General features: G+C 44.6%; 2 protein-coding genes across 2 annotated transcripts; one reads left to right on the forward strand and one right to left on the reverse strand.

Annotated features, from left to right (window-relative positions):
- Window positions 1-648: 648 nt before the first annotated feature.
- Window positions 649-14398, forward strand: LOC123746584 (uncharacterized; the record flags this gene model as incomplete). The annotated part of the gene is made up of 10 exons (XM_069318364.1): window positions 649-849; window positions 955-1114; window positions 2707-3000; window positions 4233-4432; window positions 6232-6361; window positions 7462-7826; window positions 7973-8350; window positions 8610-8722; window positions 10035-10207; window positions 12346-14398. Coding segments are annotated over 8 exons (1770 nt in total), but the record flags the coding sequence as incomplete, so codon positions are not given.
- Window positions 14399-26099: 11701 nt separating this feature from the next.
- LOC138359422 (prestalk protein-like) lies at window positions 26100-27041 on the reverse strand. Its single transcript, XM_069318559.1, has one exon. The coding sequence runs from the start codon at window positions 27039-27041 to the stop codon at window positions 26100-26102; it is 942 nt and encodes a 313-aa protein (XP_069174660.1).
- Between the last annotated feature and the right edge of the window lie 248 nt (window positions 27042-27289).

Genomic DNA, 27289 nt, shown 5'->3' on the forward strand with positions numbered 1-27289 from the left:
TCTGTCCCGCCGTTCTATCTCATCGATTATGAGTCGAGGACGCAGACTATTGTGCTACAGGATCGTTATACACGAACAATAAGTATCTTTAGTCAATAATAAAGATGATTTATGAGCGGGTTTCTTCGTGTCATCAAAACCGAAAATGGGAAATATTCATTTGTCTACTGAAAATGGGAAATAGTCATTTGTCTACTGAAAATGAGAAATAGTCATTTGTCATTTACAGGACGTAGATGGTACGAACGTCCTTGGTACCCCTAGGGTTATGGCGCGTGTCTGGAGCTGGACGCTGGACGCCCGTTCGATTCCCCGTCATACTCCAACGATTTTCCTCAGTTCATTATTTCTTAAATTGCCTTGTTCCCCCCTGAGAGTAAATCACCCTTGGGACTCGCGTTTGTTACCTGTCATATGGCTAATGTTCTGCTCTATTATTAACATTTTCAATGATTTCTAAGTACCCAGATTTAGTTTTAGCTTAAATAGTGTTATTTAGCCATGAATATATTGACCACTATCACAAGGTCTTTATCTATGATGCGGACATGGTGAGATGTGAGATATGATAACGGCTATCATCACCTGCACCACCACAAACACCACCACCACTATCTGGAGCACCACCATCGCCACCATTAACACCACCACCATCTAGGTCACCACCAACACCTCGACCCCCCTCACAGCAACCAACAAACCGTCTCCGTCCACACAGACCTGCCGAAGGCCACCTGCCACTTCGGAGCGTCTCTGGACGCCAGCAACATTAAAGAAAACGATGATGTCTACTTCGAGTGTGTGGTCCAGGCCAACCCCAAAGTCTCCCGCGTCTCATGGAACCACAACGTGAGTATTTCCTTCCGTTGTAAATCAAAGACACTCTTATAACCAAGAACACTGTTCCCCCATACGTGGTATAACCAAGTTCCTTGTTCTCTCGTGGGGACGCAGGAGGTGGTGCTGGTGCATAATGTGGCCGCTGGAGTCATCATCAGCAACCAGAGTCTTGTGCTGCAGAAGGTCGGGAGGTCGCAGACTGGTTCCTACTCCTGCAGGGCACATAACTCCGTCGGCGTCGCCTCCTCCAACACCCTCACGCTCGACGTTAAGTGTGAGTGTGTAGTCATCAATTTAGAGAGCATTACTCCCTTGTAAATACACAAATGCTCTAAATATTCATTTGCACCCACTTAAACACTCTAAACTGCTTTATAAACATTGCATAAAGCCCCATAAACACTCTAAAGTGCTTTATAAACGTTGTCTAAAGCCCCCAAAACACTCTAAACTGCTTTATAAACATTGTCTAAAGCCCCAAAAATACTCTAAACTGCTTTATAAACATTGTCTCAAGCCCCGTAAACACTTTAATTATTTGTCGTGTGTGATTAGCTGAGAGTGCCCTTATTGTCTCCCACACTATAACTACTTTCTAAACATTCTTTCTCAACCTACAAACACCCTCTAAATGTTCGCTCACAACCTGAAAAACACTCTCTAAACATCACTTCCCCTGATCAGCCTCGCCAGACGGCCCATAGAAGTACAACACTGAACACTGAATTTACACTGAACACAAAGCTACACTGCCCCAGAGAGCATTATTGTACGCTTGCCGGAGCCCACCCACACAACACGACGCTTCTGTGACCGTAAAATATTTGATTAAAATCTATAGTTGTCTCACTGCGAGACTCGGTCGGCGACCAGATTCACCAGACTTGCTCGTCCGGTCGATCGGCCGCCAGACTCGCTCGTCCGGTCGGCCGCTAGACTTGCTCGTCCGGTCGATCGGCCGCCAGACTCGCTCGTCCGAACAGACGACAGACTCGCTCGTCCGAACAGGCGAAGACTCGCTCGTCCGAACAGCCGCAGACTCGCTCGTCCGAACACTTGACAGACTTGCTCGTCCGAACAGTCAGCAGACTCGCTCGACCGAACAGTCGCCAGACTCGCTCGACCGAACAGTCGCCAGACTCGCTCGACCGAACAGTCGCAGACTCGCTCGACCGAACAGTCGCCAGAGTCGCTCGACCGAACAGTCGCCAGACTCGCTCGACCGAACAGTCGCCAGACTCGCTCGACCGAACAGTCGCCAGACTCGCTCGTTCGGACAGTGGCCAGACTCGCTCGTGTGATCGGCCACTGTGCCTGGAAAAGAACTTACAGGGAATGTTATTCTTGTATGGAGACAATAAGTCACAATAACGTGGCTGAAGATATAATGACCAGACCACACACCAGAAGATGGAGAAACGACGACTTTTCAGTCCGTCCTGGACCATTATCAAGTCGTATTTACTCTTGTATTATGTAAGGCTAATTTACATTAGGTTAGAATATTTTAAGTTAGGTTCAATTAGGTTAGGTTAGGTTATATTGGGTTACAAAAGGTTTGTATAAGGGATAAGCTGACTTGGTTTTAATCAGGATTTGGAGGCCTAATTTTTTAAAAACTTGGGTTAGTTCAATAAAAGTCAAATAGCCGAATATACTGATAGCCGAACATACTGATAGCCGAACATAAAGATATCCGAACATGCTGATAGCGGCTACCAAGTGAGATTTTTCTCAACTCTCGAAATAAATTTTAATATGTATCAAAATAATTGACCGACAACCCTAGAAAATGGTGAATATTTGACCGGCCGGTCGCCATAATACCAAATCAATTTCAAATTCAAATTCAAATCCCAACGGCAGACGCGCCGATATGCACGCCTGGGCAGCCCAGCACCTACGCTGTGGGTCGCTACGAAGACGCCGAAGTAACTTGCTCGGTGGAAGCCAACCCGCCTCAGCAAACATTCCACTGGACGTTCAACAACACAGCCGACACCATCGAAGTGCCAGACGGGCGCTTTACCTCGTCCGGTAGTGAGAGTGTCATCACCTACACCCCCATGACCTCCTTGGACTATGGCACTCTCCTCTGCTGGGCCACCAACTACATCGGCATCCAGAGGCATCCTTGCGTCTTCCATATTCTTCCTGCAGGTGAGATTGTAAACAAACCCATTTGCGGACTTCGTAACGCAGGTGACATTGCACAATGGGGTCGAACTCATGTCCCTGGGAAGACCAGAGGCCAGGTTCACGAAGTAGTTACGCAAGTACTTACGAACGTGTACATCTTTCCTCAATCTTTGAACAAATCCACAAGGGCCGTGACGAGGATTCGAACCTCGTCGAGGCAGCGTCTGGGATTCTTTCGGACGCAGGTTCGAATCCTCGTCACGGCCCTTGTGGGTTTGTTTATTTGATACATCACGCAATTGTGATTTCTGTGTGTAGTGTAGTGTTTTGACGGCTTTGGTTACATTTATTAAACAGTTTACAAGCATGAAAACTTGCCAATCAACTGTTGTTAATGTTACAAACAGCCTCCTGGTGCTTCGGAGCTCATTAACTGTTTAATAATTGTAAACAAAGCCGCCAAAGATTGAGAAAAGATGGTCAGGTTCGTAGGTGCTTCAGTAACTGCTTCATGAATCTGGCCCCAGGGACTAAGTTCGATTATATGAGGACATTTTATGAGCTAGATTATGAGTTGGTAGCGGCTTATTGACCCCCTTATATGTGATTGAGTCTCTTATAGTAATGAGTACAAATGAGTCAGATAGTTTCTTGACGAGACGAATTGTTGGGTAAGATGGATGAGTGAGGATGGATGACTTCAGGAGGAGTGAGATGGGTAACTATGACAATTAATTACTTGCAACAGACTTATTATGACTGCTCTGGAAGCCGTTAACATCTGTTTCCCCTTCTTTAGGCCAGGCCAGTCGTGCTGGGAACGACCCCTCTGGCTACTGTTGTAGGGGAACGATGATAATTATATACTAAGAGAAATTATGATGACTGGTAATCTTTTCTCTTTCTTTCTCTCTCTTTCTCTGTCTTTCTCTCACTATCTCTCATACTAATGACTTCGTTCTTGTGGTTCCAGGAATAGTATTGATTTTTCTCCGTTGGTAATTACCTCGTTCGTATTGAAGGAAGGAAATTATCAGGGGAAAAGCGCCAAGCCATTCTGATTATGTTGCACTTGGAAGGGGGTCAGGATAAGGATTAGGGATGGGACGGTGGAAAGGAATGATGCCCAACCACTTGTGGACGGTCGGGGATTGAACGCTGACCTGCATGAAGCGAGACCGTCGCTCTACCGCCCAGACCAAGTTGGACAAAGTTATATAATTCTCTTGTCCATAACGCTCCGTCTCCTACAGGCAAACCGGAGCCGCCGAGCAACTGCACCGTATGGGGCGGGTCTCGAACCTCGGTCAGGTTGCGGTGCGTTGCTGGGAGCAGCGGAGGCCTCAGCCAGCACTTCCTCCTGCAGGCGCGCCTTCAGGAGGGCCCCCTGCAACACTTCCTTAACTTCACTACAGCAGGAGCCGACGGCGACGCCGCCACACCCCACTTCTTGGTAACTATTTTGGTGGTCGGGCGTGAGTCTCCCCATGTTCTTGTTTGGTCCACTGGCGTGTTCTTGGTGTTCTTCTCCTGTGCTCTTTCGGGTTATTTTTGGGCGGTGAGTGTTCTCCCATGTTCTTTGGAGCATTAGTGGAGCATTTACAGCATAGGAAGGTTAGCTTGGGGCATTAATGGAGCATTTACAGCATGGGAAGGTTAGCTTGGGGCATTAATGGAGCATTTACAGTATAGGAAGGTTAGCTTGGGGCATTAATGGAGCATTTACAGCATGGGAAGGTTAGCTTGGGGCATTAATGGAGCATTTACAGCATAGGAAGGTTAGCTTGGGGCATTAATGGAGCATTCTAATTCTCACATTCCTCCCCTAAATGTAACTCAGGTACAAACTGGTAATTACCAGCAACTAAGTGATCATTTGACATAATTAGAGGTGAAACCGGGGCATTACCTGACAATACCCTTCCCAGCCCTCAAAGGTAGTTGCCACAGATTCATAACTCTAATTGCCTCTCTTTCTCGTCATTGAATCCCACTAAACTTTTTAAATTGCTTCATCCATCTGGTTTCTGCTGGCGTCTTGACCTTCTTGATGACTCGCCATTACAAGTCGCTGCCTCTTATTCCTTGCTTCATCCTCCTCCTTCCCCCTTTCCCTCCTTCTCAGCAGTTTCCTCAGCATTAAATGGATTAATCTCGTTCCCTCAGAAAGTTTCTAAGTTGCTGAGTCGCGTGATCTCTGAGTCCTAACTTGAAGTGACGTTCCCGGGAATCTTCTGAACTGGCTTGACCTCGTATGACATAAATAACCAGATTATAGGCCCTGGGATACTTCAGTGATAGGTGATGGAGATGACACGACTTGGCCTGTCTCTAAGATGACCTGATATGTGTCTAAGATGACCTGATATGTGTCTAAGATGACCTGATATGTGTCTAAGATGACCTGATATATGTCTAAGATGACCTGATATGTGTCTAAGATGACCTGATATGTGTCTAAGATGACCTGATATGTGTCTAAGATGACCTGATATGTGTCTAAGATGACCTGATATGTGTCTAAGATGACCTGATATGTGTCTAAGATGACCTGATATGTGTCTAAGATGACCTGATATGTGTCTAAGATGACCTGATATGTGTCTAAGATGACCTGATATGTGTCTAAGATGACCTGACATGTCTCTAAGATGACCTGATATGTGTCTAAGATGACCTGATATGTGTCTAAGATAACCTGACATGTCTCTAAGATGACCTGACCTGTCTCTAAGATGACCTGATATGTGTCTAAGATGACCTGATATGTCTCTAAGATGACCTGATATTGTCTAAGATGACCTGACCTGTCTCTAAGATGACCTGATATGTGTCTAAGATGACCTGATATGTCTCTAAGATGACCTGATATGTGTCTAAGATGACCTGACCTGTCTCTAAGATGACCTGATATGTCTCTAAGATGAACTGACCTGTCTCTAAGATGACCTGATATGTGTCTAAGATGACCTGACCTGTCTCTAAGATGACCTGACCTGTCTCTAAGATGACCTGATATGTGTCTAAGATGACCTGACATGTCTCTAAGATGACCTGATATGTGTCTAAGATGACCTGACCTGTCTCTAAGATGACCTGACATGTCTCTAAGATGACCTTATATGTGTCTAAGATGACCTGACATGTCTCTAAGATGACCTGACATGTCTCTAAGATGACCTGACATGTCTCATGACATGACCTAACCTTCACAGCGTTCCGGGCAGTGACTTGGTCTCTCTCTCTTGACAGGTAGAGGGCCTCAAGGAGAAGAGCAAGTACCTCGTCGTGGTTACTGCCGTCAATGATCGGGGCTTGACCAGCGACACTCACCTTACTATCTCCAGCTTGGGTACCAGCGGCTCTGTCTACCAGCTCCATGGTGAGTGGATGGTGGTAGCTACCAGCCCCATGGTGAGGGAATGGTAGCTACTAGCCCCCATGGTGAGTGGATGGTGGTAGCTACCAGCCCCCATGGTGAGGGAATGGTAGCTACCAGCCCCCATGGTGAGTGGATGGTGGTAGCTACCAGCCTCCATGGTGAGTGGATGGTGGTAGCTACCAGCCCCCATGGTGAGTGGATGGTGGTAGCTACCAGCCTCCATGGTTAATGGTTAATATTAGGCTAATTCCTAACATCATACATAAACCTTACAATAGGCTGAATAATCAGCTATAGGATGATCAAAAAATGATCAACAGCTGGAGATATAGCTACATATATCAGTGAGTTATATATCAGTAAGTGTGTTTACATATCAGTAAGTGAATTTACATATCAGTAAGTGTGTTTACATATTCAGTGAGTTATTGTTCTGTATTTTAAACACTCCTGTATTGATCAGGTTAAGGTAGATTTGTAGTAATCCCTTTACCATATATAAACATTGTATATAAACATCAATGTTTATATGTAATGTTTTATGTTAGTGTTTAGGATTATTAAAACATTACTGATGACCTAAATATATAAAAAATAATGTTATATTAGATATGTGTGAATTGGGTGTATCTGCAGTAGGTCTATTGGTCAGTACATGGTAGCTCCAATTGGGACTTGTGGGTCAATAGGAGCTGCCTCGTTTGGGTCAATAGCAGCTGCCTCGTTTGGGTCAATAGGAGCTGCCTCGTATGAACCAATAGCAGCTGCCTCGTATGAACCAATAGCAGCTGCCTCGTATGGACCAATAGGAGCTGCCTCATATGGACCAATAGCAGCTGCCTCGTATGAACCAATAGCAGCTGCCTCGTATGGACCAATAGGAGCTGCCTCGTATGGACCAATAGCAGCTGCCTCGTATGGACCAATAGCAGCTGCCTCTTATGGGCCAATAGCAGCTGCCTCTTATGGGCCAATAGCAGCTGCCTCGTATGAACCAATAGCAGCTGCCTCGTATGAACCATATAGCCTTTCTGCATTTTCCTTTATTCTTAAGTTCTCAAGGACAAACAATTATATTCCCAACAATGGCTTCTCCACAGACGGCCCCTTAGAAGCTGAGGTACGGGACGGAGGCCCGGTCGTAGACGGTCACGAAGGGATAGACGACGGAGAGACAGACGACAGATCCTTCTGGGAAACACTGACGGATAATCCCTACCGTCCCTTAATCCTGGTTTGCCTGGGTTCGAGCCTCCTGGTGTTGGTTATCCTGCTCCTTCTGGGGACTATATCCTACAGGAAGAGGAGGAGGATAGCAGAGCCTGGCCCCCAGGATGATAGCCAAGATATGGGTGACGGGTTGAAGGGGGTGACCTTGGGGGCTTCCTCTGCCTGTCTGGCGGTGGATATCTCACCTGTCTCAACCAAGGGACAGATTCCTGTCAGCCTCGTCCAGAATCAGCAGGTGAGAATATGATAGCCTAGAGAAATATAGAGATTATAGAGCTTGAGATTAGTAGTACAGGAGTACCGCCACCAGTACTCTTGCTGGTAGAGTATTTCTGTGTACGTGGTTGATGTAATTGATGCTGCTGTTGATTGCTTCCTCAGGTCAGGGCGGAAAGTGACACAGAACCTGATGTTGTACTGGTGAGAGGGTCGTGTAGAGGGTGTGAGAGAGAGACTGCAACCTTCCCGGTAACCAGTACGCCTAATACCCTGCGTCACCAGTACCAGGAGAGCCCCAGGAGAGAGTTGATGATACCCACTACCTCCCAGTACCCGTACCGGGGGTGTGTGAGAGAGAGGGTACTCCCAGTAGCAGTGCAGTACCGGGAGTGTGAAGGAGAGGGGGTCTTTCCGGTATCAGCTGCCCCTCCTTTACAACCCCAGTACCGGGAGTGTGAGGGAGTAGCCGTCTTCCGGTACCCACAAGTGTGCCAGTGCACTCCCGGTACTCTCCTCCCAGCCACCGTGAGTGCCTCTCAGGTATGAGTGCCTTTTAAAGTCTATTCCAAACAATGTTAAGGAAAATACTGAAGTCACCCCCAAGCACATACATGAATCCGGATCCAAATCCGGATTCTTTGCTCATAATTACAAAAACAAAACAAATATATCCAAAGACAGATCCACGATTTTAATTAAAACTTAAGACAGCAAAATACTTGTGAGATTAATTAAAAAAAAGACTTATTATGATCGAAATTGCAAAATCTGAATGTTTATTTTGTTTGTAAATTATTAGGTTTGTGTTGTCAGCAGTCGTCAGCATCATCTCCAGGACTGAAGGCAGCATCTCAGGGTCCTGGGGAGACCCTGGGGGAGATGAGGTCAGCATCCCGGGCATCTGAGGTAGAGGTGAGGGAGAGCAGGTGATTGGTGGAGGCCAGAGCAGGTGATTGGTGATTGGTGGAGGCCAGAGCAGGTGATAGGTGATTGGTGGAGGCCAGAGCAGGTGATAGGTGATTGGTGGAGGCCAGAGCAAGTGATAGGTGATTGGTGGAGGCCAGAGCAGGTGATAGGTGATTGGTGGAGGCCAGAGCAGGTGATAGGTGATTGGTGGAGGCCAGAGCAAGTGATAGGTGATTGGTGGAGGCCAGAGCAGGTGATAGGTGATTGGTGGAGGCCAGAGCAAGTGATAGGTGATTGGTGGAGGCCATAGCAAGTAATAGGTGATTGGTGGAGGCCAGAGCAGGTGATAGGTGATTGGTGGAGGCCATAGCAAGTGATAGGTGATTGGTGGAGGCCATAGCAAGTAATAGGTGATTAGTGGAGGCCAGAGCAAGTAATAGGTGATTGGTGGAGGCCAGAGCAAGTGATAGGTGATTGGTGGAGGCCATAGCAAGTGATAGGTGATTGGTGGAGGCCATAGCAAGTGATAGGTGATTGGTGGAGGCCATAGCAAGTAATAGGTGATTGGTGGAGGCCATAGCAAGTAATAGGTGATTGGTGGAGGCCAGAGCAGGTGATAGGTGATTGGTGGAGGCCAGAGCAGGTGATTGGTGGAGGCCAGAGCAAGTAATAGGTGATTGGTGGAGGCCATAGCAAGTAATAGGTGATTGGTGGAGGCCATAGCAAGTGATAGGTGATTGGTGGAGGCCAGAGCAAGTGATAGGTGATTGGTGAAGGCCAGAGCAAGTGATAGGTGATTGGTGGAGGCCAGAGCAAGTGATAGGTGATTGGTGGAGGCCAGAGCAGGTGATAGGTGATTGGTGGAGGCCAGAGCAGGTGATAGGTGATTGGTGAAGGCCAGAGCAGGTGATAGGTGATTGGTGGAGGCGAGGGCTTGTGGTAGTTGACGGGTAGATGGGATCCTGTCGCGACTACTGATGTAGATATCCGTCTACGGAGGAAAGGAGGTGGTAGATTAGAAGGATGTGTTCGACACAAGAAAAGAGAGAGAGAGAGAGAGAGAGAGAGAGAGAGAGAGAGAGAGAGAGAGAGAGAGAGAGAGAGAGAGCGTAGCCAGTCAATGTAACATAAATCAAACATTCTATTCCTTCCTCTCTCCATCTATCTTTTTTTCCCTCATCCATTGCTATAATTCCATCCTTCCCCCACTCACCATCTTCCCTGCATCTTCCCTGCCCTTTCATCTCCCTTCTCCCTCCCTATCTTCTGATCTAAGCATCTTGCACAAGAGTACAGCATCTCTTGTTTACATTTTCAGAGACGAGGCTGACATCTGGTGGCGGCAACAGCAAGGTCTGCACCAAAGTACAAAAACATAATCAAATAAAACAAACAAAAAAAACGGGAATAAACACTCACAATTGACTTAAGAAGGTTCAAGATCTTGTTTTGATTTGCTTGTCAGCTCTAAGATGGCTATGTTGGTGTTTGGTAAGTCTTTGTTTGTGTGTTTTGTTGTTTGGTATTATGGTTTTAGGTGTGAACTTTACTAAGACATGTGCGTTAGTTCACGGATATGGCCATATACGTTCATACACTCGTGCATACATAACACGCTCACATACCCATGTGCGCAGAGCGCACACACACACACACACACACACACACACACACACACACACACACACACAGTTAGAAACAGTTGATTGACAGTTGAGAGGCGGGCCGAAAGAGCAGAGCTCAACCCCCGCAAGCACAACTAGGTGAATACACACACACACACACACACACACACACACACACACACACACACACACACACACACACACACACAGTTAGAAACAGTTGATTGACAGTTGAGAGGCGGGCCGAAAGAGCAGAGCTCAACCCCCGCAAGCACAACTAGGTGAATACACACACACACAAACACACACACACACACAATACTGGTGGGACGCGAACAAGGGGACACAGGTGGAAGCTGAGTACCCAAATGAGCCACAGAGACGTTAGAAAGAACGTTTTCAGTGTCAGAGTGGTTAGTAAATGGAATGCATTAGGAAGTGATGTGGTGGAGGCTGACTCCATACACAATTTCAAATGTAGATATGATAGAGCCCAATAGGCTCAGGAACCTGTACACCAGTTGATTGACGGTTGAGAGGCGGGACCAAATAGCCAGAGCTCAACCCCCGCAAGCACAACTAGGTGAGCAATTAGGTGAGCGCGCGCACACACACACACACACACACACACACACACACACACACACACACACACACACACACACACACACACACACACACACACACACACACACACACACACACACACACACACACACACACACACTCACACACACACACACACACACACACACACACACACACACACACACACACACACACACACACACACACATACACAGTAAATTACAGGCTGCTGGACGCACAGATTACATGGTGGATACAAATTATGTATGCAAGACACGAGACAAAATTACATAAAATTACATAAAATTACCTTAATTCCACAGGAAGTGTCGAACCTCTCACGTCTTATCCTGAAATACTGCCCAATTACTGCTAGGTGAACAGAGGCATCAGGTGTCAGGTCCACATAAGCCACCTGAGCACTCCTACAATGCCACCCACAACAGTTGGCCAACACCATGGGGTACCTATTGAGGTGAACAGAGGCATCAGGAGAACAGCAATGTCCCTGAATGTCTCAACCTGTCCAGGAATCGAACTCGGGACCATACGGTTGTATTTCGACTGCGCAGACTACTGTGCTACAGAGTCCAAATTTTGTTCTCATTCCGTCAGTGAAAGTAAATACAAGGTGTTCCGCCTGTCAGAACACACATATATCAATCAAGACACATATATATATGTAAGTCGAAACACATGTTTAAGTAAACAAATCCACAAGGGCCGTAACGAGGATCCGAACCTACGTCCGAGAGCATCCCAGACGCTGCCTTAATCGACAGAGCTACGACATGGTCAAAAGAATTGCAACCGGAAGTTCTACTGAACTTACTTGGATCCTGAAGCCTCTCCGAGACTCAAATCCTCGTCACGGCCCTTGTGGATTTGTTCACTGACGCATCACGCCACATTTTGAAGTGTTCTACATCAGTATGAACAGGCTGTTGCTGAGACTTTGAAGAACACGAGAGAACAACACCAGCGCGCATAACACTCTCGAAATATGTTGAACATTTGTTCTTTGTCTCCTTTTATTATTATTTTTTTACAATTTCTCTTTTTCTCTTTCTTGCGCTAAAAATATTGACGGTTGGCAAGGTGTGTGTGTGTTTACAGACAGACAGACAGACAGACAGACAGACAGACAGACAGACAGACAGACAGACAGACAGACAGACAGACAGACATAAACAAGGAACACACAGATAAACAGAGGGACCAATAATCAAACAAAATGTCAAACAGATACGATCAAACAAACAAACAGAGACAAACAAACAAATAAAACAAACAGAAATCCAACCAGACTCATACACAAACAAAAACAGAAATCAACAAACACAGACAAACAAATTTTGTCCGTTTTAACTCCCGCATTTGTCGATGTAAACTAATTTGAGTTTGCTTTTGTTACAGTGGAGTGGCGACCACGGTAAACCTGACCTTCGCGTGAGGAGACCGGGCCCCCATTGTAGCAGTAACCTGGCTCAGGGAATCATCAAACCTGAACTCAACTCTCATACGAAACCTGTACATCTTCGAGCAATCATGGTGGCTTTGTTTACATTTGGTTTACGGGGTTGTAAACCTCACAACCTGAGGTTATTGTCGTGTATAAACAACTTGGGAGGTTGTAAACTGTTTAATAAATGTATAACAAAGCCGCTATGTTTGAGGGGAAGATGCACTGGTTTCGTAAAGGGTTGATCAAAATGGGGCTCTTAGGGGCCAGAGTATTTATACCTTGACACATTCTTGGAGAATATGGTATTAAGGTTCTTGGGAACGGGGAGATTTGTAAGAATACGTTTCAGTGGTGATGGGAAAGAATCCGGGGTTCGATTCCCGGTGAAGACGGAAACAGATAGGTAGAGTTTCTTTCATCCTGATGCCCCTGTTCACCTAGCAGTAAATAGGTACCTGGGAGTTAGACAGCTGTTACGGAGCTGCTTCCTGGGTGTGTGTGTGTGTACTCACCTAATTGTGCTTGCCGGGGTTGAGCTCTGGCTCTTTGGTCCCGCCTCTCAACTGTCAGGTTGTGTGTGTGTGTGTGTGTGTGTGTGTGTGTGTGTGTGTGTGTATGTGTGTGTGTGTGTGTGTGTGTGTGTGTGTGTGTGTGTGTGTGTGTGTGTGTGTGTGTGTGTGTGTGTGTGTGTGTGTGTGTGTGTCTGGAAAAAACAATAAAAAGTTAGTAGTTAGTAACAGTTGATTTGATTGACAGTTGAGAGGCGGGACCAAAGAGCCAGAGCTCAACCCCGGCAAACACAACTAGATGACCACACACACACACACACACACACACACACACACACACACACACACACACACACACACACAAGACGAAGTTAGAGAAGATTCAGAGGTATGCCACCAGACTGGTCCCGGAACTGAGAGGAATGAGCTACGAGGAAAGGCTAAAGGAGCTGAACCTCACATCCCTGGAAAACAGAAGAGTAAGGGGAGACATGATAACCACCTACAAAATTCTCAGGGGAATTGACAGGGTGGACAAAAACAAACTCTTCAGCACGGGTGGGACACGAACAAGGGGACACAGGTGGAAACTTAGTACCCAGATGAGCCACAGAGACGTTAGAAAGAATTTTTTCAGTGTCAGAGTAGTTAATAAATGGAATGCATTAGGCAGTGATGTGGTGGAGGCTGACTCCATACACAGTTTCAAGTGTAGATATGATAGAGCCCAGTAGGCTCAGGAACCTGTACACCAGTTGATTGACGGTTGAGAGGCGGGACCAAAGAGCCAGAGCTCAACCCCCGCAAACACAAATAGGTTACCACACACACACACACACACACCGTACACACACACACACGCACTCACACACACACACACACACACACACACACACACACACACACACACACACACACACACACACACACACACACACACACACACACACACACACACACACACACACACACACACACACACACACACACGCACTCACACACACACACACACACACACACACACACACACACACACACACACACACACACACACACACACACACACACACACACACACACACACACACACACACACACACACACACACACACTTCAGGAACAGGTTGTGGAAGCAAATACTATTCATAATTTTAAAACCAGGTATGATAGGGAAATGGGACAGGAGTCATTGCTGTAAACAACCGATGCTCGAAAGGCGGGATCCAAGAGTCAATGCTCGATCCTGCAAGCACATATAGGTGAGTACATATAGGTGAGTACACACACACACACACACACACACACGGGCAGACAAACACACACACTGTAGTGAAGTTTTCAACACACACATAATGTGATATCCGAGAGATACATGAACCAAACATTTCATGCTAATTAGAGCTAATATTCTCCATAATCAGGTCTTAAGTCATTACACACTAATTACTTTTTACAGCCATGTTTTTAACAATTATTAATAAAATGGACAAAAATTGCAGTAGTTTTACTTCTTCCCCCAAAAAATAAGTAAAAATTTCTAGATGTTTTTATTTCCTAAACTTATAAAAAAAACTCCGATAATAAAATAGATTAACGTAATTTAGCATTGAAATTTTAAAATATTTTATCCGATATTTTGAAAAAAAATAATTACGTAATTTTCTCGAGTTCATAATATACAAAAAAAAATGAAAAAATAAAAGATTAATATAATAATGAGACATAGGAGAAAGAAATAATAAAAAAAAACAGATATAGATACACAGATGGGTATCTATAGATAGGGCAGAAGAGAACACATACATTGAGAGTGCGAAGGCCAAGCACTCTGGGACTGATATCACATAACACTGATATCATATAACACATATAACACTGATATCATATAACACACACGTAGCCTCATAAATTCCCAAGCACAAAAGCAATTACTTAATTACAGACAAACACACACAAACACACAAAAGGAGCTTGCAGAAAATTACAAGGTATTTTTGCAAGCAACTTTGCCAAGGTTTCCAAGTGATAGTTTAACAGTTTACAACTTTCATGTTGCACAGTGTTTGCAAGCCCTGCAAGCACATTGGAAGCCGGTCGGCCGAGCGGACAGCACGCTGGACTTGTGATCCTGTGGTCCTGGGTTCGATCCCAGGCGCCGGCGAGAAACAATGGGCAGAGTTTCTTTCACCCTATTCCTCTGTTACCTAGCAGTAAAATAGGTACCTGGATGTTAGTCAGCTGTCACGGGCTGCTTCCTGGGGGTGGAGGCCTGGTCGAGGACCGGGCCGCGGGGACACTAAAAAGCCCCGAATTCATCTCAAGATAACCTCAAGAAGATTTATCACAATTGCAAATATAAATTAAGATTGGAAGAATTTTTAGTTTCTAAGGTTCCGAAGGCAATAGAACTAATGTAAGTTTAAACACAAAAGGCAAAAGACCCTAATTTATTAGGCTCTTACCTTAAGTAATATTGCTTTAAGATTTTAATTGCGTCAACTTTTGGGAATGTGATCAAATGAAGTTATTACTATTCTTATAATAGATTCAGCTACTCAGGACAAATAGTTCCAAGTAGCACGGGCTATGGTGAGCCCGTAGTGGACTGTTTCTATTATTACCCGTTTAGGATAATATAGTTGGTATCTTCAAAGGTGAGTCTGGGTGATATAGTGAGATGATAGACGCATGTGATCAATACTCTCAAGAGGGTCTCCGATGTTGTTAAGACGACCACCTAACCCGTCCTCGACTCAAGTCCATTCCATCCAGCGGTCGACCCCACAGACGCATTCATAAATGTGTATATGCTGTTCATTGAAAACGGGAATTTTCTCAAATATAAATTAATATTATAATATATTAGCATATTGTGCATATATAGGCATAGGTTAGGTTAGGTGTTTAGGTTCTGTTGGCGATTATTTGTATTTGTAGTACGTGGATGAAGCATTTACAGCGTTGTGGTTCGAACACAAGTCGTCAGTGAAGCACTTGTTCCGGATATGTTCGAATGTCAGCAGTTGTGAGTCGTGTGTAAACCGCTTTTCATTCATAAACAGGGGGTTTGGCGGGTGCATGGAATCACTTTTGGATCTTTGTTTGGAGGACGGGCTGCTGGATGTAATGGACTTGAGTCGAGGACGGGTTGCAAAATAACAGCCCGTCCTCCAAACAAAGACCCAAAAGTGATTCCATGCACCCGCCAACCCCCCCAGCTGTTTATGAATGAAAAGCGGTTTACACACGACTCGCAACTGATGACGTTCGAACACTTCCGGAACAAGTGCTTCACTGACGACTTGTGTTCGAACCACAACGCTGTAAATGCTTCACCCACGTACTACAAATACAAATAATCGCCAACAGAACCTAAACACCTAACCTAACCTATGCCTATATATGCACAATATGCTAATATATTATAATATTAATTTATATTTGAGAAAATTCCCGTTTTCAATGAACAGCATATACACATTTATGAATGCGTCTGTGGGGTCGACCGCTGGATGGAATGGACTTGAGTCGAGGACGGATTGCTGGTTGATCATCCACCAGGAAGTCAGGTCGGGACGTGGATCATCAGAACCACCTCAAGGTAAGTTAGTTTACGAGTGGTAAGCAATTGCAGTGATGTAGGGAGTAAGGCGGGGCTCAGGAGATAACATTCGACCTTACAAAGGCACTGATGAGAGCCGCTTTAGGTGAGCACACACACACAAAGGCTTCAATCACGGCCCTCCCCCCCCCCTCCCTCCCCCATTCCAGAAACCATGGAATTTCCTCGTGTGCTCCTGGAATACGGGATGACCGCCCCCCGGGCCCCTTCCTGGTCCCTTCCCACCTCCTGCCACCTATTCCACACATGTTGGTGTTCTTCTGTTCCTTCTCTGTCTGTCCCTCTCTCCCTTCGCCTTTCTCTCTTATATGAATGTACTTTTACTTGAATAAACTTTTATTTATTATTTATTTTCTTAATCTCTCTCTCTCTCTCTCTGTCATTCTGTCCCTCTGTTTCTCTCTCTCCGTCTTCTGCTTTCCTTTCCTCCCTCTCTTACTCTCCCTGCCTCCGCCGAACTACTCTGGACGGTAGAGCGACGGTCTCACTTCATGCAGGTCGGCGTTCAATCCCCGACCGTCCACAAGTGGTTGGCCACCATTCCTTTCCCCGCCGTCTCATCCCAAATCTTTATCCTGACCCCTTCCAAGTGCTATATATATATATATATATATATAATCGTTGTGGCTTGGCGCTCAGTCACAGCCCCGCTCCTGTGCCAGGTAAGTCCACTACGGGCTCACCATAGCCCGTGCTACTAGGAACTTTTTGTTCCGAGTAGCTGAATCTATAACAACAACAGCTTAGCGCTTTCTCCCGAGTGTTACCTTCCCCCCCTCTCTCCCCCTCCCTCCCTCTATCTGTCTCTCTCTCTCTCTCTCTCTCTCTCTCTCTCTCTCTCTCTCTCTCTCTCTCTCTCTCTCTCTCTCTCTCTCTCTCTCCCCCACACTGTAGACGGACGAATGCCAAACATGTGACGTATTCGGCCGCCATGGATGGCTCGTCTCTCAACAATTCCCATCTAGTGTTCATGATAGTTTGAACAACCTCTGAACAAGGCCCTTGAGTTTGACGAGTATGATAAGATTAATTTAATTTAATGAGATTCTCATCCTTTTAAAAGCCTTGAGCGGTGGTATAATTGAAGTTTCTGAAGATTTCAATCGCTTTTATGTTTTTTTTTTCATTCTTAAGAATATTGAAACTTTTCAAATGTAGTTTAAAATTTGGTGGTTTTATTAAGTAGGCTGTAGTACAGTGGGCTACATTGTCGACTCGTAATCCGAAGTCCAGGATTCGATGCCTGGGCTGGATAGAAATGGCTAAGCAAGTTGTCTTTCACTGATGCCTCTGTTCACCTAGCAGTAAATTGGTACCTAGTAGTTAGATAGCTGTTGTGGGATTGCATCCTTGGGCTGTTCAGTAGGCCTACGCCCTAGAGGGGGGGGGCCTGGATAAGCCTCATTATAGGCCTATCGAGATAAATTGGATAAACTTGAGATTTTGAAACAAGGTTGTTAATCTGTGGAAGTAACTACCGAGTAACATAGAGACACCGGGGGTCACTGGGTTGTTTTAAGCGTAGGTTAGACACGTATATGAATGAGGTTCGGTTGATATAAACACAAGCCGCTTCGTATGGGTCTAAAGGCTTCGTGTAGCTTCCATTAGTCTTTGTGTTGTCAAACAATACTTATAATTTGTGACAAAAATAAGCTTACCGTAACAATTTGATTAATTATAATTCACATTTGATGAGTAATTGATCATTTGGTTTGGTGTGAGGTCCTTAATCTCTGGAGGGCAATTAAGGCCGCCACAATACCTTACTGACCTTAAGATACAATGATAAAAAAGTATACTTATGATAATAAAGTATACTTTAGACGTGAATATTGTCCAGGACTACAGTATACTTTCAGTGTATATAAATATATATATATCAACGCTAGATATATAATTTTAATAGTATATACATCTCTGAACATAGGTGTTCTTCATTTAAATTAAGAATCTGTAGACTTGCCTCTGCACTCATATGTGAGCAAGAGAGACACAAGTACCATTTACGGTCAAACGAAAATATTAATACCTAGAAGAAAGAAAGCCAAAGAGAAAGAAAAGGAAAAGGAAGGAATAGGAGAGGAGGAGAATGATGAAGGACAAACAAACGATGTATAATGAGCATTTTTACCCGCGACTCTCCACAAGACATAATGGCGGCCTGAGCGGAGCGCGGGAACCGGCCACCAGGGAGCCTATACCTCGAGCGACCGGCCCGGAAAGAGTCAACATAACCGCTGATTGCTAAACATTTTTCACTCCAAATGTAATTACCGGCAACGGTCCGGGCAAACGCTTCCTCCGGGCAGGAGTTGAATCAAGTCGTTTTGATTTGCATTGGACGGCCCGTGCTTGCGCTCCGTTGTGAGTGTAATTAATGGGACATTTAAGGGCAAACTATGTTGTTTGTGTTGGGAAGATGTATTGAGAGTTCTAACGGCTCGCGAGTCCCGTCTCGGGAACTTTGCTCCAGACGCGGGTGATTCTCCCGAATCTCCTAACAGCGAGAATCATCGTTCGCGGGTGATTATTCAACTGGTTTAGTGATGATAAGGTAATTATGCTACTTTAATAGATCAGAAATAATGTTTCAAATAGCTAGAGTTCTATATATATGTAATATTCTGCTAACTTAGAGACGTATTGGCTGCTCTAATGTTATTTATTGGAATCCAAACTTGAATTTCTGTTAAATTGCATACAAGTACTTACCGTATTTTTTGTTCAAAAAGTTCATAAGAACTAGACCTACAGTTCGGTTCACACAAGGCCGTTCCCGGGGGTTGACAACCGTCAGAAATAGAGTTATTTTGCCTAACTAGAAGCGTACGAGCCAGGTCAACCCAAGTCCTGGGAAGCGTAAATATTTAGGTATTTTTGCCGGAATTTGGACACCGTAACAGATAGTTTTAAAACTGTTTAGCATTAATTTACCTGAATTTACCCGAGCGCCACCATCTCCAGTGACCTCGACGGGGACAGCATGCCAGCGTCTTGTTAAAATGCATCCCCTCTATTTTTCATTGACCTGGGAATTTTTTTACCAGCTGAGTTTTCCGCTGAAAACATCTTGGCATTTTCCAAGTTTTTTCCACTAGGTTTCCACTAGTGGTCTAGTGGAAACACCCGCCCCACAGGTTCGATCCCTCACCACGGCTCATACGGATTTTCTCATTATTACTATTGTTACTATACTGCTTTTGTAGAGAAAAATTAAAACACAAAAAAAGTATTTGTGTTAAGGTGTGTCGACTGTGGCGTTTACAGATGGCGGCTCGTAGAGGCGATCTTCTCAATTAGTATTTTCATTACGAGTTTGTTCACTATTAATTATTGTAATTTGTTTAAACTCAGCACACAAATGTGTACACACACACACACACACACACACACACGGCCTCGCGGCTGAGTGGAGAGCGCTTGAGGGTCGTAGTGCTAAAGATCCGGGTTCGATTCCCTGCCGAGGCGGAAACAAATGAGAAGTTTCTTTCACCTTGATACATCTGTTCACCTAACAGTAAATATGTCCCTGGTAGTTAGACAGCTGTTACGGGCTGCTTCCTGTGTGTGTGTGTGTGTGTGTGTGTATTTGTGTATTAGAAAACTATATGGTAAATATAATAGAGGAAAAATCGATTTGTTAGAAAGGCGAACACACACACACACACACACACACACACACACACACACACACACACACACACACACACACACACACACACACACACACACACACACACACACACACACACACTGGCAATGATCTTTAATGAGTCACTTATGTCGGGAGAATTGCCCAGTTGCTGGAAGGAGGCAAATGTCGTACCGATTTTCAAAAAGGGTGATAGGGAGGAGGCACTTAACTACAGACCCGTATCACTGACAAGCATCCCCTGCAAAATGCTTGAAAGAATAATTAGGCTAAGACTTGTTGAGCACCTGGAGAGCATTGGGTTTGTAAACAAGCACCAACATGGGTTCTGGACAGGGGAATCATGCCTAACAAACCTTTTAGAATTCTATGATAAAGTAACAAGGATAAGGCAGGACAGAGAAGGCTGGGCAGACTGCATATTTCTTGACTGCCAAAAGGCCTTTGATACGGTACCGCACATGAGACTGCTATACAAACTTGAGAGGCAGGCAGGAGTAAGCGGAAAGGCCCTAGTATGGGTGAAGAACTACCTAACAGGAAGGAGCCAGAGGGTAATGGTAAGGGGCGAAAAGTCGGACTGGCGAACAGTAACAAGTGGAGTACCTCAAGGATCGGTGCTGGGACCAATCCTCTTTCTAATTTACGTAAATGATATGTTTACAGGAGTGGAATCATACATGTCAATGTTTGCAGATGACGCAAAATTAATGAGAAGAGTTGTGACAGACGAGGATTGTAGGATCCTCCAAGAGGACTTAAACAGGCTGCAGAGATGGTCAGGGAAATGGCTACTGGAGTTTAACACCAGTAAATGTAAAGTTATGGAAATGGGATCAGGTGACAGGAGACCAAAGGGACAGTACACAATGAAGGGGAACAGCCTACCTGTAACGATTCGAGAAAGAGACCTGGGAGTGGATGTGACACCTAATCTAACTCCTGAGGCACATATAAATAGGATAACGACAGCAGCGTACTCTACACTGGCGAAAATTAGAACTTCATTCAGAAACCTAAATGAGGAAGCTTTTAGGGCGCTTTACACTGCCTACGTGAGACCCGTCTTAGAGTATGCCGCGCCATCATGGAGCCCCCACCTGAAGAAACACATAAAGAAACTGGAGAAGGTTCAGAGGTTTGCGACGAGGCTTGTCCCAGAGCTACGAGGGATGGGATATGAAGAGCGGCTGAAGGAACTGAACCTTACGACACTAGAGAAAAGAAGGGAGAGAGGAGATATGATAGGGACATATAAAATACTCAGGGGAATTGACAAAGTGGAAATAGATGAAATGTTCACACGTAATAATAACAGAACGAGGGGACATGGGTGGAAACTGGAAACTCAGATGAGTCACAGAGATGTTAGGAAGTTTTCTTTTAGCGTGAGAGTAGTGGAAAAATGGAATGCACTTGGGGAACAGGTTGTGGAAGCAAATACTATTCATACTTTTAAAACTAGGTATGATAGGGAAATGGGACAGGAGTCATTGCTGTAAACAACCGATAGCTAGAAAGGCGGGATCCAAGAGTCAATGCTCGATCCTGCAAGCACATATAGGTGAGTACATATAGGTGAGTACACACACACACACACACACACACATGAACACATGATAACTTCTGACATATAATGAACTAGTTAAAAATTAAATCATTTTTATTTCCAAACTACAACATATAGAATTTTATATAAAAGCCGACAAAAGCATTCGTTCATATATTCCAGAATATTTACAAATATATTGACAATAAACAAAAGTTCATCCGTGTTACAAATGTCATCCGGCCAAAGCCAGTTACTTCACTCATCCACCAGACAGTTACTACAGTCATCCACCAGACAGTTACTGCAGTCATCCACCAGACAGTTACTGCAGTCATCCACCAGACAGTTACTGCAGTCATCCACCAGACAGTTACTGCAGTCATCCACCAGACAGTTACTGCAGTCATCCACCAGACAGTTACTACAGTCATCCACCAGACAGTTACTCCAGTCATCCTCCAGACAGTTACTACAGTCATCCACCAGTTACTAGTCATCCACCAGAGACAGTTACTACAGTCATCCACCAGACAGTTACTCCAGTCATCCTCCAGACAGTTACTGCAGTCATCCACCAGTTACTAGTCATCCACCAGACAGTTACTACAGTCATCCACCAAACAGTTACTGCAGTCATCCACCAGTTACTACAGTCATCCACCAGACAGTTACTGCAGTCATCCACCAGTTACTGCAGTCATCCACCAGTTACTAGTCATCCACCAGAGACAGTTACTACAGTCATCCACCAAACAGTTACTACAGTCATCCACCAGACAGTTACTGCAGTCATCCACCAGACAGTTACTGCAGTCATCCACCAGACAGTTACTACAGTCATCCACCAGACAGTTACTCCAGTCATCCACCAGACAGTTACTGCAGTCATCCACCAGAGACAGTTACTACAGTCATCCACCAAACAGTTACTGCAGTCATCCACCAGACAGTTACTGCAGTCATCCACCAGTTACTGCAGTCATCCACCAGACAGTTACTGCAGTCATCCACCAGACAGTTACTGCAGTCATCCACCAGAGACAGTTACTGCAGTCATCCGCCAGAGACAGTTACTGCAGTCATCCACAAGAGACAGTTACTGCAGTCATCCACCAGAGACAGTTACTGCAGTCATCCACCAGAGACAGTTACTGCAGTCATCCACCAGAGACAGTTACTGCAGTCATCCACCAGAGACAGTTACTGCAGTCATCCACCAGAGACAGTTACTGCAGTCATCCACCAGAGACAGTTACCGCAGTCATCCACCAGAGACAGTTACTGCAGCCATCCACCAGAGACAGTTACTGCAGTCATCCACCAGACAGTTACTACAGTCATCCACCAGACAGTTACTGCAGTCATCCACCAGACAGTTACTCCAGTCATCCACCAGAGACAGTTACTACAGTCATCCACCAGACAGTTACTGCAGTCATCCACCAGACAGTTAATACAGTCATCCACCAGACAGTTACTGCAGTCATCCACCAGACAGTTACTACAGTCATCCACCAGACAGTTACTACAGTCATCCACCAGACAGTTACTACAGTCATCTACCAGACAGTTACTACAGTCATCCACCAGAGACAGTTACTGCAGTCATCCACCAGAGACAGTTACTGCAGTCATCCACCAGAGACAGTTACTGCAGTCATCCACCAGACAGTTACTACAGTCATCCACCAGACAGTTACTCCAGTCATCCACCAGACAGTTACTCCAGTCATCCACCAGACAGTTACTCCAGTCATCCACCAGAGACAGTTACTAAAGTCATCCACCAGACAGTTACTACAGTCATCCACCAGACAGTTACTACAGTTATCCACCAGAGACAGTTACTGCAGTTATCCACCAGACAGTTACTCCAGTCATCCACCAGACAGTTACTCCAGTCATCCACCAGAGACAGTTACTACAGTCATCCACCAGAGACATTTACTACAGTCATCCACCAGACAGTTACTACAGTCATCCACCAGACAGTTACTGCAGTCATCCACCAGACAGTTACTACAGTCATCCACCAGACAGTTACTGCAGTCATCCACCAGACAGTTACTCCAGTCATCCACCAGAGACAGTTACTACAGTCATCCACCACAGTTACTGCAGTCATCCACCAGACAGTTACTGCAGTCATCCACCAGACAGTTACTACTGTCATCCACCAGACAGTTACTGCAGTCATCCACCAGACAGTTACTACAGTCATCCACCAGACAGTTACTACAGTCATCCACCAGACAGTTACTGCAGTCATCCACCAGACAGTTACTACAGTCATCCACCAGACACAGTTACTGCAGTCATCCACCAGACACAGTTACTGCAGTCATCCACCAGACAGTTACTGCAGTCATCCACCACAGTTACTACAGTCATCCACCAGACACAGTTACTACAGTCATCCACCAGACACAGTTACTACAGTCATCCACCAGACAGTTACTACAGTCATCCACCAGACAGTTACTACAGTCATCCACCAGACAGTTACTGTGGGGGAAAACCTGACTCCAATAACTATTGTTTTAGGCTCTGAGAACTAATAATTCAATATATACTTCGATAGCTATGAAGGACCACCACTTTTTGAGAAAAAGTGGAAAACAAATTAAAGCAATGGAAAAACTGATCCCAAGAACTAGTGTCCTATGGATCTTAGTAAGACTGTAATTCTTATATAAATGGAGTCAAATTAACTTACACAAAATTGGGGGGATACATGTTAAAAGATTAATACATCCCTAGCATTATTCTGGTGCTGATTCTTCACCAGAGTAAATCAAATATGATTTGGATAATCTTAGGACTGTAATTCTTATATAAATAGAATCAAATTAACTTACACAAAATTGGGGGGTTACATGCTAAAAGATTAATACATCCCTAGCATTATTCTGGTGCTGATTCTTCACCAGAGTAAATCAAATATGAAAGTAAACAAGGTTGACTATAGAATATTAATTATAGGTAAATGCACCTCAATATACTGTTGAAATGTTGAATAAATCAATGGGTTAGTATAATTGATCTCTTTGAGAGATTACTACTATAACTACAGTTATTGCTACAGATAAAAAAGGGACAGCTTAGCTGTAAGTCTAGTGAGGTGTAATCAGTTGCTACGTTCCACCGACGACGTGTTGCATAGGGTGCTAGGCTTCCCCACGGAACGGTGGGGAAGCCTAACACCTCGGTTGGCGTCGTCTTGGTACTGAAAGGCAATTACATTGTAGAAATCTTCTACATAATAAGTAACTACAAATAAATCCTACAACATGAGGATAACAATGGAAATTATCAGCTAATATCTGAGCAATTTATGTTCAAGCACTGTAGTTCTCTTTGGAGAAAATACTGAAATTAATTATCTATTTAGATGGTAAATTTACTTTAGAGACACGTACGGGATTGTATTATTTTGCATTCGGCCTAACGACTGCTAGTCTAAATGTTAACTGTGGCCACATGATAACAAACAGATAAACCTAGCTGCCGAGCCGCGTGTCCGTTGATGAAGAGACTTGAGCAATTCTTCGTCCTCCAGCAGCTGCTTCTAAGGCGTTGACTCTCGAATTTCAGATATGCTAGTCTGGGACACGGCTACTGTGCCAAATAACGTGGCGCCGCTCAACTGATCGTGGGAGCGAAATAAGTAGGTCAAAACGTAGCTTTGCTACACGCTGACAATGGCGTCTGCATCGTGTACTCTCGTGTCGCTCTCCCGTCTTCCTCCTCTTCCTTATTGCGCATGCGCGGCTCTCGATAGACATCTCGAGCGTAAATGTATATGTATATATAGCAACTGACTAAGAAAGGAAGAGGTAGTGACGAGTATTAATATCACATTAAATTCTTCTGTGATAAAATAGAATTTCTCGTAACATAAATTGGTTTACTAAGGTTGTGTAGCTAATCGAGGTAATTAAGGTAAAATCATTTACACTAAAGTAATTTCCTCTAGAATGTTTAATAACTAAATAAGGGAGTTCCAGTAAGTAGTAGTATACTACGAAATTAAACTTATTAGTAAGTAACTATTTTTAGTAAAGGAAATAATAAACTGGACTCTTGTTATAAATCCAACTAAATGTGGAGAGAATTCATGTTACTGAGTGTCGTTCCTCGCGCCGTCATGCTGTCTAGGAAGAATCTGGCAATATGTCTAAATAAATGATTAGTCATAAATGATTAGTCATAAATGATTAGTCATAAATGATTAGTCATAAATGATTAGTCATAAATGATTACTAAGTAAATAAATGATTAGTCATAAATGATTACTATATATTACTACTAAGTAGTAGTCATGATGATTACATCTACAAGTTAGTAATTTTAGTAACTACTTGTGGTTAATACAAAGGTTGTATAAAATACAAAGATGTATAAAACTGTTGGTTATTTCCAACAGTTACTGCAGTCATCCACCAGACAGTTACTGCAGTCATCCACCAGACAGTTACTACAGTCATCCACCAGAGACAGTTACTGCAGTCATCCACCAGACAGTTACTACAGTCATCCACCAGACAGTTAATGCAGTCATCCACCAGACAGTTACTGCAGTCATCCACCAGACAGTTACTACAGTCATCCACCAGACAGTTACTACTGTCATCCACCAGACAGTTACTACAGTCATCCACCAGACAGTTACTACAGTCATCCACCAGACAGTTACTGCAGTCATCCACCAGACAGTTACTACAGTCATCCACCAGACAGTTACTACTGTCATCCACCAGACAGTTACTACTGTCATCCACCAGACAGTTACTACAGTCATCCACCAGACAGTTACTACAGTCATCCACCAGACAGTTACTCCAGTCATCCACCAGACAGTTACTACAGTCATCCACCAGACAGTTACTACTGTCATCCACCAGACAGTTACTACTGTCATCCACCAGACAGTTACTACTGTCATCCACCAGACAGTTACTACTGTCATCCACCAGACAGTTACTGCAGTCATCCACCAGACAGTTACTACAGTCATCCACCAGACAGTTACTACAGTCATCCACCAGACAGTTACTACTGTCATCCACCAGACAGTTACTACAGTCATCCACCAGACAGTTACCCCAGTCATCCACCAGACAGTTACTGCAGTCATCCACCAGACAGTTACCCCAGTCATCCACCAGACAGTTACCCCAGTCATCCACCAGACAGTTACCCCAGTCATCCACCAGACAGTTACCCCAGTCATCCACCAGACAGTTACCCCAGTCATCCACCAGACAGTTACCCCAGTCATCCACCAGACAGTTACCCCACTCATCCATCTGGACATCGTTATAGAGTACTTATGATAACCAACTATCATATATAACAATGTCCGCCCCTGCTGGCTGGCAGTCTGTACCATGTATCCAATACAACATTTTATCCAATTAGCGGCACTAACACACACACACACACACACACACACACACACACACACACACACACACACACACACACACACACACACACACACACACACACACACACACACACACACACACACACACACACACACACACACACACAC

The sequence above is a fragment of the Procambarus clarkii genome, chromosome 90 (assembly GCF_040958095.1).
Source record: "Procambarus clarkii isolate CNS0578487 chromosome 90, FALCON_Pclarkii_2.0, whole genome shotgun sequence".
NCBI lineage: Eukaryota > Metazoa > Arthropoda > Malacostraca > Decapoda > Cambaridae > Procambarus > Procambarus clarkii.

Bases quoted from the DNA above. Each gene is read 5' to 3' on its own strand.
- LOC138359422 (XM_069318559.1), bottom strand. From the start codon at position 27,041: ATGGATGAGTGGGGTAACTGTCTGGTGGATGACTGGGGTAACTGTCTG.